We start from the raw sequence: 13,790 nt of genomic DNA, 5'->3' as shown, positions 1-13,790 counted from the left end.
TCCGTGTTACAATATTTTATTAAAATTTATGAAAACTAAACAGCCTTCAGTGTTCTTACTGTATTGATTTTACATCAAAAATAAATATTTCTCAATATTCCAGCCAGTTGTGGATCCCTTTGGTCTTTATTTTGAAAGTCAGAGGGAGAAATGGAGCATCCCAGCGTTGCCAGCTTGACAGCAGTAGTCAGCTGTGGGTAAGTGATCCCTCTGCTCACTCAGCTCAGTGGAAGCGACTAGTGTGGATACAGGACATCACAATCTGGGCTTTTGTGCTTCTCTTCTGCACTATTTCTGGAAATTAACAATGATTCAAACTCTTTTCACCAGAAAGAATCGCTCTGGAATGGAGTTCAAATGAAGTGATAAAAGCCTGAGTTTCTCCTGTTAGGACATCTGGCTGGTTTGTGTCTACCTGAGGGCTGAAAATGAGAAGTTTGAGCCTCCTCACCTTTTTTCTCTGGATGTTTCCACTCATGGTGAGTTTTCTGACAATAAACTTCATGTTTGAAAGTCTTGCACAGCAAGGAAGTTGGTAAAAAAAATGTGGGGTTTTCAGAAATATGAACTCAGATTATCCAGTTTGTGGATCTGGAATAAAATGATCCTGGCTTAAAACATCAAACAAATGTATACATTTATTTGCAATGCAATTAATTAATTTACACAATAAAAATTAGTTTCAAATTGGGTGCACACTATATTTAATCAGGATTACTGATTTCAGCAAAAAGGGAAATGATTATTCTTCTGTTCATCCAGAAACCATTTCAATGAAATGAAACAGAAATTTTCCTATAAAATATTTTGAATGCTATTGAATTTGCGTTTCCTTTACTGCCCTTTTGTCATGTCGGTTTTAAACACATTTTAATAACCTTCACTGGGTTATTAAAAAATATTTTTAACACATCAAAAAGTCTGTTTTATATAATAAATATGTACTATAAAATAAAAACTTAGAAAATTATGATTTTTCTAAAATTTTCAGCCATGCCGTTTCATTTCTTTTGTATCTAAAATCTTCTGATCTTGTTTGTGCAACAGCATCGTTTTAAAACCAGTTGATTTGCTTGGTACCAAGTTGTTCTACTACTGGAAAGGTAAGACAAAATTAGTGCAAATAAATCTAATTTGGTCGTGTCAACAGGCAGGCATCATCTTACCAGAGCAAAGAGACTGAATTTTTACAGTTTTGGGCACTTTTTCCTAATGTCAGCTGTTTTATTTTAATTTGCTAATACACAATCAGAAGAGCTTAATATAACACTCTGTGATAAACCCATTTTACTGTTTTGAATAAATTTAAGATAGAATTAATAAAGTGTTATAGAAAGTTGGTCATAAGAGCTTAATTTTAATTTATTCCAACATAAATGGGGTCAACAGGTACATAAATATTTAGTCAAGATGGCATAAAAGGATATACAGATCAATGTGACGATCGCTTACCAGTTTATTTCACATGTCCAGAATTTCCTATACTTTGTGAATGAGATAAGGTGAGATGAGGTAAGGTGAGATCTTTTCATTCTGATTTTGATTCATAATCTAATCATTAATTTGTAGAGAAAATTACATTTTAATAATTTAGCCACTAATAAATAAAGAAACTGCATGTTTTTCATTTACTGCAGGCACTGCTGCTTTTTGCTGCTGCTGCTGCTGCAGAGGCGTCTGCATCTTGATTAATTGAGATAATTTGCAGAATTAACCTCACACTGTTTGACTGTTCTGTCTGAGGGCTCCTCCAGCTGTAATCTGAGGTTTTTTGTTTTTTTTTTTCCTGAACGTCACACATTATCAGCCCTCTCTCTGCACTGATCCGCCTCGCAGGACCAACAGTGGAAGTGGTCTGTGTCTCTGCCCGCCGGCCTCGTCACTTTAAATGCAGGCTGGGGTGTAAAATGTTCTCGTCACCCCAAACAAATGTGTGTTTAATCGTGTAAATCCAAGCACTCTGCCACCTCAAACACACAAAGAAATGGCAGCTGAGACACAAACTGTTCTGTGGTTCATCTTCTTACTTACTCGATTACTGTTTTATTTAATTAGTGGTTTAAATGGATCAATTTTTCATCATGTTCAAGGGCAAACAAATTAAACTAAGTGATTTAGCAGATTTTAATTCATGTGAACAACCATGGAAAGTGGAATCATCAATCATGGAAAGTTGTGAAATTGTGTTTTTCTTTTTACGTTAGAGGAATATCAACAAAGTTCTGCACACATTTGTAGTGAAAACACAGCTGGTGTGAGTGGTATTTAGTCTGAATCTTTGCTCTGTTCATGACGCTTCCAAAAGGACCAGAAACATTTTAATCAAAACATTGTGAGACCGGTCACATTTCCACTACAAACATACATAAATCTTTGTCAATATTGTTGAAAAAAAAATAATTTTGCAATCACAGTGTTTCCATTAAATAAGAAACACAATTAAAATACCTTGTGAGTAAATTTGCTCATACGATAAGTCATTAAAATCATGCTGCGCCATCATCCTCTACTTCCTGTTGTCTTCTCCACAAGCAACATCCAGTTGTTGGTCATGTGACTCATGTGATGCAAACAAAGTGTCTCCATTGCAGCTTTGCAAAATAAACCAATTTCAACACTACAATTGTGATCATACAATCTTACAAAATGTGTGCTGAGCCATTTGAAGATGTAGTTAAGATTATAATGTGTTACTCACAGTGGAGCTCTTCAGTGATCCCAGAACGGCGTCTCCAGGCACAGCGCTGTGATTAACTTGATGATTAGCAAAAGAAGTTACCGTGTTTTCATGCTCGGATCCCCCAGCATTAAACTGATGATGTGCTGTCTCAGACGGCGGAGGCTTCTTGTTGCTGCAGTGTCAGATGTCAGGTTTTATCATCGGTCCCAGACAGGATAAGTCCTATGAGCTATAGATTCATTTGTGTAGCTTAAACAACTGTGTAGATCTTTCAAACAGACTCCTGATTTACAGAGGAGTTTAAATATTCCTAGGTAATCCCCATCTTTAAGATATTCACCCGCTGTTGATGAAAGCTCACACTAAGTCTGAAGGAATGCTAAGGTTTCAGACATAATTTAATTCAGAGATCTGAAGTCTGAAGTGGCTAGACTCAGTAGAAACCACATGTTTACATACCCTGTATGTAAGATGGTGAACTTTTTGTGTGTCTGACATGAAACCCGAATAAACTTTTCCTGTTTTAGCTCCTTAAAAGGTTAAGATTTGGGTTTTACAATGATCCCAAACCACTCCAACTCAACTCACATTACTGTACCCATGCTGTGTTAAAACCCTGTCTTCCACTCTACGTTTACAAATTCAAGAAACCACATGTAAACCTGCAGGGAAAAATAATCATCTCCCACACAGATGGGACACAAAAGACAACATCAGGTGAAGAAGTGGCTGGTATAATGTGAGACAAAGAGTAAGCATTTTTTTCATCAGTTTACAACCAATGGTTGTCTGCATGATTGGCAGAAAAAAGCATTTAAGTTTAAAAATAGCACAGAAGCATGCAAGTTTGCATGCAAATTTACAGTTGACTTCAGCTGTGTATCGTTCTGGGTTTTTTTTTATTCCAATAACTGATAATAAAAACAAACAAACAAAAAAAAAAGGAATAATTGAGGTTATTCACACTCAAAAACATATCTCCTATTTTTAGTTGAAATTGAGTGAATCGTATTTATGGTTTAAATGTAACATTCTCCAAAATCCTCACCATGGTTCTGTGCATGGATCAGTTCCCACAGAGAACCACATTGAGCACCGTGATCATCCACATTCAACAATGCTTCATTTACTTCACACTCAGCCAATCAAAACAACGAATGAATAAATTATCACCATGCCAGTTGGTTGGTTTTTGTGACTTTGATTAAAACATGTCAAATTTTAACATGTTGCTATCAGTCCAGCAGCTCAGGTTCCAAAGCAAAGGTCCAAAATCATCCTGACTGCAGTTAATGATGATATCTGGGTAAGAAAAGGATGAATTTGCAGTAGGAGCAATTTGTTCTTTAGGGATGTTTTGTGTAATTCTATGGACGCTACCTGAAAAACTGGTTTCAGACACACAAAATGTCTTTTGCTTGATGTTTTACACACCTGCAGCAGCCTGTTCTTTATTTTATTTTATTTTATTTAATCAGCCCAAAATGCCAAATATTCTCTTCTAAAAGCCTCTTAAATGTCAGGATTTGTCGCTCTCTGTGTTTTTAATAAGATTTTAAATTGAGGCAAACTGAAACTATGAGAAAATGTCACAGGAGACTATTTAAAAAGTCTAAAGGTTGATCTGGGAGAAGACTTGATTAACATGAAAAGAACTGAACACATTATGAGTTTAATCTTTCACATTTAGTTTTTACCAAAGTTTTAGTAATTAGTCTACTTTAGGTGCCGTTCTAGAATGTAGAAGGTAACATAATTACTTGGTTGTGCCATAAAACAGCACTATGTGCCTGGAAAATACATAACATTGCTCCTTTAACACAGATTATTTACTCATGTCGAACTCAACTAGCAATCAAAGTCTGATTTATACCACATATCATCAGATCTTGTGATACAAATAGGATGCAGGCAGTCACCCTCAGCTGTTTCTATGGTAATCCTCTTTAACAGCAATGCTTTTTTATTTTCATCATTACTAACATATATGAGGTCCATATGCACTTCACAGACTTTATAGCTTTGATGCTACTTTAAATGAGCTTCTGAGTCCTCAGGGTTCCCAGCAGAACAACTGCAGAAACTTTAGCTTCTCCTATGAGCGTTATTTCTTTTATTAATACAATAGGAAAGGCTGCATTCAGTCACAATTCTGTATTTATGGGGTTAGGGTTAGGGTTAATTGGACTCATTCCACTTTTTCCCCTGTGTTTAAAAGTTTTAGATTTTTATTTTTCCTAAGACCTGAAAATGAAATTAAACTAATTGTTAAGTAATTCAAAAATATTTTGTTTGTGCAAACTTGCTTGGATTGTAAAATTCGCTGACCCTGAACAACTTAAAAACACCTTTGTTGAGCTTTACATCATGTTGTAATGTTGTTCTCTAATCAAAAACAGAACTGGAGTGTTGCCTTGATTCTTTATTGTATGTTTGAGAAATCCTTTAATCTCCATGGCAACCATTCAGCTGTGCAAAACGCCTGGTTGGACATAGGCCCTCTTTCAAGGCGCAGCGCCTCCTCATAGCTGCAGCTTCCAAGTTTCTACTTACCAGAACAGCTCTCCCTCTCAACTCCCCTGCACAGCTCCTTCAGACTAGCCAGCAGCAATTAGCAAACATCAACTGAGCTCCTTGTATAAGCTTCTTTTCTGGTAAAAATGTCGTTAAAGGGTTAATAGAGGAGTAATGCAGTGATGACTTGCTGAAGTCAGAGTTTCAGAAAGATCAGGGAGTTTTAAAGAGACAAAGGCCGAATTTCAAGGCATTAAATTACCAAGACAAATCTCTTTTCAGTTATATTTGATATATAATAATTTAAGGTAACATAGTTAATTGATTGTGATATAAAATGTCCCTTTATGTTGGAAAATACATCATATTTCCCCTTTAAAAACCACGAAAAGAGAAAGAAACAGAGTCTGTGGTTGTCAGTCAGGAAATGTGATTATAAAACAGCCAAAGGTTTCTTATTGAGCTTTTGGCTAAAACTGAATCAGTGCAGTCATGCCAATCCAACAAAAGAAGATAAAGAGAGAAACCATGAGGAAGAGTCATCTCAGTGGGAGGGAGGCGTATCTGTGTTGACCTCACAGGAAAACGCAGGACTTAATGAAGTAAAGATGCTGTAGAAATGTCAGTGTTTTCTTTGCAGCACATCCTGGATGGCAGATATTATCTCTGTAATAGTGACAGTTTAGTGTGGATAAGAAAATTATGTTTATTAAGAGAAAGAGTTGAGCTGAAAGCAACAGCAGGAAGAAATAAACATACCTGCGCTTGGAGACTTAACAGCATCCCAACATTAAATAATTAGTCACTGATTGATTTTACCTTCTGCCTGGCAGTTTGTCTGGATAATATGATCAAATGCATGTAATTAACAGAGTAATCAGTCAGTCGATTAAGGTGACTTGTGCTTCTGCCTTTAAAATAAAACTAGGAGTCACACACACCTTCCAGTCATATAAGACCTTTCAACAAATCAAGCTGAAATGTTTTGCACCATTCCCTCTCACCATAGTAAACTAAATAAACACAAAACAGGATAAAATAACAGAACAGAACTCAAAGAGACATGCATTAATGGGGAGAATATGCAAACACCCTACAGAAAACCCTGATAATGGGCTAAAAGTTGTTCTATGCTAGTTTTCTAGGGCTGGGCATCTCTGAGGTAAATTAAAGTGTCATTTACAACAGAATACAGAGCTGAATTTCACTGTCAGACAATATTTGTTTCAGACCTAATCTCTGCTGCAAAATGAAGTCATTACCCTTTAAATTCGACATAGTGCACAAGTCTTACTGAGGCAGGAGGGTTGGCATTTCTCTAGAATTAACTCTTACAAGAGAAATGGCTGAATCTCACACAGAACTCATTATGAGCACAGGAGGCAAATGCCAAACTCCGTAGTGTAGCTGCAAATTTAATTTAAAAACTTCTTTGATATGGTTTTCTTTCAAACCAATTAATGGATGCTGAGGTTATTATAAAAGTGCGAGTAGAAAGTGATTGTTTTTTTTAAGTAAAGGCCGGTGTCCCAGAACCGTCAGTCAGTTGCAATTAAAACACATACAGGTGGGATTGTTCAGGAAGAGAGGATGACCTGCTGCTCGTTGTTTCTCTGGATCCTCAGAGCGCCGGAGGACAGCAGGGACTCAGGTGTGAACACGTTTCCAGCCACATCGCCGGTTTAGTTTTCCTCTCTGTGGATGTGGACGGCAGGATGTGCAGATCTGACCCAGTACAGTCACAGGAAGCGTGCTTTGAATGAACACAAACTGAAATGTGTTGCTCGGTTTTTAGTTTTTTTCTTTAAGGGGTCTGTTTCAGTCATGATGCATAACTCTGTGGGGTTGGAGGCGGATTGATACAAAATATCAATAATATCAGTAAGAAGTCGGTGTCAGTATCGGATTGGTGCTGGCGTGATCAGACTGATAGTTTAGTTTCAGATTTCCTCTTGAAATTTCATTCTAGTTTGTACTTTTTTATATAGAAAACAATGAATATTTTTTTTATTTGTAGACGTCTTTAAACTTGATCTAAATTTTGTCCCAGGTTTTAAGGAAATAATTTAAAGGAAAAGCCACAAAAATGCTTAAAGGTCAGAAGATGATATTATTTCCATGAAACCTGCAGTATGTAACTTTTACAAAAACATGATTTTATATGTTTGGACAGGAGCTCAGTTTTTTTAATCTGTCTTATATTGTAGTATGAAACTTTTTTTCATAAAAGTTACATACTGCAGCTTTAAGCATATTAAGTTTCTGCTTACAGCAAATAAAAACATGGCATTTAAGATTTGAACATTTTTGCAGACCAATAAAAAAAAAAACATTTAAATATAAAAATGTAGGTTTAATGAAAAACACTTTTAAAGGTTCAAGATTAAAAACTCTGACATCCAAACCAGCTTTTTCAGAAAAATGAATCTGTCAGTTCTCATGAACCGCCATGAGGCACACACAGGTCTCTGCTGAACTGAGTACCACCCAAGGTGTGTGTTGGAGTTGTGTGTTTATGTTGCAGCTTGTCTAAATGGGTAAACGGGGCTGGACGGCGGCTCGTTGGGCTGAGTCACCCCTGATTCACTGGACGGTTCAGATGTAAAGACTGCAGCTGCTCCCTCTGTGTGGAAATATATCAGCAACAAACTGAGTTGGTTCAGACTGACGTCAGCCCAGCCACCTTCCTCTAATCTGGAAAAATTGATGTCAAATGTTTGAGCAGCCAAATATTTGTTTGTGCCGCTGTCATTTTAAAGATAATGAATGTTTTCAGAGGTCATCAGAGGTCAGCCAGTCCTCCACACAAATGAAATCAAACAAAACTGGTGTCAGTCAACTGGACTATGTTTGTGCTGCTTTTGTTTTGAAGATATTAATGAAGGTTTACAGGCCAAATGGTCAATCAACTCCACCACCTTACTCAAAAAAAAACGTTTGTGCTACGTTAGTGCGGCAAAAAGGAAAAAAAAAGTGCTGCTATCATTTTAAAGACATGAATTAATGTGACCAGAAGTCATGAAAGGGCAACAAGCCCACCCATCCTCTTCAAGTAAAACAAAATTGTAAGTGAACTCTGCTATGTTTGTGCTGCATAAATTTTCTTTTGTGCCATTACAAGTTTAAAGATAATTCTGGTAAAAACCTTCCAGAGGTCATCAGAGGTCAACCAATCCTTCACAGTTAACATTCACTAATAGTTTCAAACTCAAATAGCACAAATGGACATTTTTGCTGCACAAGTACAATAAAGTTTATTGATACCAGTTTTATGTCAAAGTGAAGAAGATGGAGGGATGCAGACAACTCCACTGTGATTTCATTTGAGGAGAAAAGGACAAGGCATCTTTCTGTCTGGTTAAATGTTTATTTTACCTCCAATTGTAATTAACAGATGTTGAGATCAGCTGGATTATGTTGAACTAAATTAATGAATGATAAATCGTTTCTGAGTTCACTCAATAAAATGCAGACCAAATTCATTTCATGCAGAAGGAGGAAGAACAGAAAAAGAGGAAAAGTGTAATTTTGCAGCGATGAAGATGATGACTGAGTTCTCTGAGTAACGCTGCATCCCTGCAGCAGATGGTGAACTCAGGGTGGGGTCACGCTCCGGGGCCCCATCAGAGGTCAACAGTCATTTCTGTGGACGTTTGCTTATTTATATCATTTTAGATGTGGGGCAACTCTGGCCTGAGGGTCAGGAAAGCTGTCCTGTTTCCCTCAAGGACCAGCTGGAGGAACAAATGAGCAGCAGTCTTCCCTTCCAATGAACTCTGACCTGCACTGCAAAAACACAAAGTATTTTTGTCTTGATTCTAGTGCAAATATCTTAGTGCACTTCAAATGAGACAAAACTTACTTACATGTAACTTTTCAGTAAGACACCAGAGCTTGTTTTTAGTAAATAATTGTTGGTAAAAGCTCAATGGCAGATTATTTCACTTACTTAAAATAATCTCCTATATCTCACTGAGAAGTTACTTATTTCAAGTTCACAGAGATATTTGCACCAGAAACCAGACAAAAAATACTTGGTAAGATTTTGTGTTTTTGCAGTGTAGAGATGCTGCTACACACTAAGAACGATAATGACTTCTTACTGACTTCTTATTAATCTAAACTTTACCAAACATATCTGAATCATCAGTGCCTGTGGCTGCTGAGAGATGAAGGGACTCTGCACTATCTGAACAATCAGAAACACTGAGCTCTGCCTCCTAACAGGCTTCAAACAGAGCAGCTGATAAAAACTGTCAACATGCTTCAGGGCTTCAAACACAATGGCTGTTTTTATTCATGTCTGATGCAGCGCTGCCACTTGAGGCTGTTTGGATAGTCGGGATGAGAAGAAGGATTTATTTACTTCATAAAAACAAGAGAGAGATTGTTAGTGATCCCTCGAAGATGGAGGATCAAAGTCGGCTTTTTATTGGAGGTAATGGAGCAACTTTTTCATCACCATTGGAACAAATGTTGAGTTTCCTCTGATAAGGTGAAGATTTGAACCTACTTCTTACTGTCTGGATCCCTCCTTACATCACAAAACACTTTTGAGATGATCTCCAAAAAACAGACTTATTTAAAAATAGTGATCAATATCAAAAAGATCTCTTCATTGTTATAAAAATTTCAATTTGTTTCATGCTTTTTAAATTTGGTTAGAACTCACCTTTTCCTTTTTACCCAGAAAAAAAATCTGGATTTGATTTGATTTGATTGCAACATGAACAAGATGGTTTTTGGTGGAATATCTGCATAATTTAACTGTTCATATATTTATTCAAAATGCTTAAATACAAGAGACTAACATTTTTCATGTCTATTTAAAAAGGTTTGTTTAAGTCTAAAAGCTACGCTACGCAACAGCGTGGGTGGCAAATATTATTTCAACATTATTATTAGTGCTATAGGAAGCATTTTTTCAACCTTCTTTAGATTATACTCCAGTAAACTGATATGAGAAGAAAAACTTCACTTTCTCCTGATCAGAATATGTAAAATGAGGATTTAATGAATTCCTTAAGCGGCTCAGTATTAACTTTTTTATAATAAGTCAGTCCAGAGCCTTAGTAAATCTTCCCTTTTCATTACTTATTGTCTAATGCTTTATTTTATGCTGCTGCTGCAGCAATGAAAAGAATAACCACATCATTTAAAATGCTCTAATATTGCACTGGAGGCAAACAGCAGCCTGTAAATTTGAAGGTATCAGAAATAAATTCCTCCCAACTCAACCTGTTCATTTGATTGGATGAACATCATCGATCTTCTGCCATTCTGGGTATAACAACAGACATTAACTTCTGCTTCCCAACGCTTATTAAAACCTGACAAGGTGAATGATTTTCCTCTTTTCCCTTTATAGTTTTACTGCTGGTAGAATTAAAACTAACTTGTACTTGCAGCTGAACGCTTTTTGACATTCATCGCTTTCCAGTGAAAGAAATTTGGCTTTAGCAGGTTTTTGACGGTGATGATTTTGTTCAGTTTTCCAGAAGAAAGTTGGGAACTCCTCCTTTAATAAGATAAAAACAGCAGGAGTCTGGTGTGCATCTGTTGCTACTTCTTGGTCTGCCTTCAGACTTCATTTGTTTTGTAATTAGTCTGTAACTCACACTGAAGGTTTATGCATCGAATGTCGCCTTAGAGGATTTACAGACCCACTGTTTCTTTTTTTTTTTTTCCTGGACCTGCTTGTTGCTCTGGTAACCTCTGCTGCAGTCCCTTCTTCAGTTCAACTGGAGCTCTGCCACTCTTTACCCAACAGCACTCGTGTGATGGATGCCAGGAATTGCTGTGCATCACTGTTGATTTAAGCAGCAGAACATTTTTTTTAACATTTGTAAAGTTGGTAGGAGAAAACTTGGGATGTAGATCATTAATTCATAAATATTCTGTATTGTAAATGAGGTGTTTTTTTTGCTAAAATATTTGAAATATGTTCAGTTTTTAAGTTGCAAAAAACTGTTTTTTTGCTGAGCATTTAAATTAAAATGACAAATTGCTGACAAGCTCCTTATTTTTAAGGAGCTTATATAGTCCAAATGATATCAAAGCTTTAACCTTTTGAAAATAAACCGTGTTTTTAAAGGTTTTGATCTAATGAAGCACTACCAAGTCAGAAATCCTGATCCAGTTCACTGTTTGGCAGCTGAAACCAAAGTAAATAACATTTATTCTGAATATTGAACAAATTAAACACATCTAAAATACAAAAAGAAATGATAAGTGCAATGAGATTATTAGCTAACATTCGATATTTGTTGATCTTTAGCAAACCGTTTCAATATTAATTAACTAAATTAAATTGTGTCAATTCAAATAAGACATATTGTCAGTATTCTGATGTTTGTTTTTATTAGAGTGTGTGCTCTTTTCAGAGAGGATCTTTGTTGGAAGGCGCTTCACTACAAACACAAAACCTACCAAGAATCTTTGGTCTAGTTTCCGGTGCTAATTTCTTAGTACACTTCAAATAAGACAAAACGGGCTTAGAAGTAATGTTTGAGCAGAACATAAGAGCTTGTTTAAAGTGAATAATCCCTTACTACTGATTTTTTTAAAAAAGCAGTTCCACTGTAAGATTATTTCACTTATACCAGACATTTTGTAAGCGAAATAATCTGCCTTTGGAACCAGTACATTTTCATCCATATTAAAGGTTATTGACTTAAAATATACTCTTATATCTTGCTAAAAAACTATTTGTAAATTAGATTTACTAGACCATCCTTTGAAAAGAGCACTGTAAACCTCATAGTAACCTCAGTTATTACTGACTATCGAGAATCACCTTCAAATATGAATTGATTTTTGTCCATTTGTTCTTATATTTGAGGCTCTATCAGCATAAAACTGACTATATCGTTTTAAAATTAGCCTGGAGGATCCGTCCTTTGAGATAAAGATGTATTTTTCACCACCTGAATCGTCCCTGGCTCACCAAACCTGTCAGTGACAAACACTTTGCTCAGTGTTTGTCACTGGTTTGCTCAGGAACAGTGCCATCTCCTCACAGATCATCATCATCCTCACAGAGAGATGGCTCCTCGTTCCCACATCTGTGGGAACAAGGAGCCGGACAAGCTTCCCTCTTCAAAGAGGGAAATCTGAACAAAGGGCAGAATAAATTGAGATGAGAGAAAGTTGAAAGGAGAAAGAGAGAGAGAGGGAGGGAGACATGTTGGCAGGACAAGCCACTAAACGCCATCTGACAGGAACAGATTTCCTCTGAGTGAATCAGATCCAAGCCTCGTCTTCCTCTTTCACTCTCACCTTTAAATGAAGAACAGATTTTTGGCTTCTGTCACAAACTTCTGATTCCATCTGCTTTTTATCCAGCTTGTTTCCCAGGAGCCAAACCACAGCTGGAAATGTGTGTCTGGTTGTGCTTTGCAGCTTCTGCTTCATCTGCTGTTTAGTGAGGAAACAGATGGGCAGCAGCACAATAAAGATCCATTACGGTCGAAACACGCAGAAGATGCGCTGCCTACATGTTTGATTGACAGATGACCTTTCAGAAATCCAGGGCAGGGAAGTCACAGCGGAGTGCCGCAGCAGGAATATTAGCAGAAAAGTTCAGCTCAGCAGTAATATTTCCTTACGATAGGAAGTTAAGTTAGATAAAGACGACCAATAGGATTCAACATACTGAACATCTGTTGAATTTGTCCTGCTTCTCTGACACCTGACGTCAGAAATAAAATCATCAGGTTCTTCTGCGATGAAAGCATTTATCTGTTTCCATCACAAATTTCAGGACTTTGCATAAACCATTATTACATTTTTTTCTTTCAATTACATTAAAAAGTCAGAATTTTGAAAGAAATAAAGTCAGAATTCTGAATTTAAAGTCAAAATTCTGAGTTTAAAGTCAGAAATGTTGAATTGTGCAGAACATGTTGTAAATCTAGAATATTTATCCTGAAACGTTTCTTTCAGGCGACAGGACGCAGAGCCGTCCTGTATTGAAGTGCTCAACCAGATGGAGCTATAGAAAAGTTAAATGCTACAATCGAACAGAGAACCACGGGATTCAATCTCCTCTGTGAAAACTGGAGAACCAGTCAAAAATTAAGACAGGTGGTCAGAGAAACGTCAGTTCTTTAGTTGGTGTCAAACTCTGAATGACTCAGAAAACACTGAACTGAAGAAAGATGCAACTTTTCGTCCACACAAAGAGCATAACGGCAGTTCGTCAGCATCAATGTAAAGAGTAAATTGTGGCTTTTAGTCATCTGGCTTCAGGAATTTTGCGACACTTCAGTCATCTTCTCATTCAGTTGCCTTCAGCTCAGCTGCTCTGGTTTGACGTGAGGCTGCTCAGGACCTTTGAGCGTGTTCTTTCAAAAGATGAATCAGAATCTGTTCTTCCATTTCCCATAAACAAATGCTGCCACATGTGCATGTTGAAGGATGGATGCTGGCTGGATGCTGGCTGGATGCCATTTGTATGCTGACTGGACGCTGCTTGGATGCTGGTTGGATGCTGGCTGGATGCTGGCTGGATGCTAACTTGATGCCATTTGTATGCTGACTGGACGCTGCTTGGATGCTGGTTGGATGCTGAATGGATGCCGGCTGGATGCGGGTT

General features: G+C 37.0%; 1 protein-coding gene across 2 annotated transcripts in view; it reads left to right on the top strand.

Annotated features, from left to right (window-relative positions):
* Positions 1 to 216: 216 nt before the first annotated feature.
* LOC103137953 (vasoactive intestinal polypeptide receptor 2) overlaps positions 217 to 13,790 on the top strand; it is a 44,122-nt gene continuing 30,548 nt past the window's right edge. For both annotated transcript variants that reach the window (XM_016671507.1, XM_007551975.2), the window contains exon 1: positions 217 to 479. In XM_016671507.1, coding sequence (XP_016526993.1) covers positions 429 to 479 — 51 coding nt within the window. In that variant the 5' untranslated portion in view covers positions 217 to 428. The remainder of the gene's footprint in view (positions 480 to 13,790) is intronic.

The sequence above is a fragment of the Poecilia formosa genome, unplaced genomic scaffold (genome assembly GCF_000485575.1).
Source record: "Poecilia formosa unplaced genomic scaffold, Poecilia_formosa-5.1.2 Scaffold45, whole genome shotgun sequence".
In the NCBI taxonomy this organism is placed as follows: Eukaryota; Metazoa; Chordata; class Actinopteri; order Cyprinodontiformes; family Poeciliidae; genus Poecilia; species Poecilia formosa.
The sequence above is the reverse complement of the archived record's forward strand: the minus strand, read 5'-3'. Positions and strand labels throughout refer to the sequence as shown.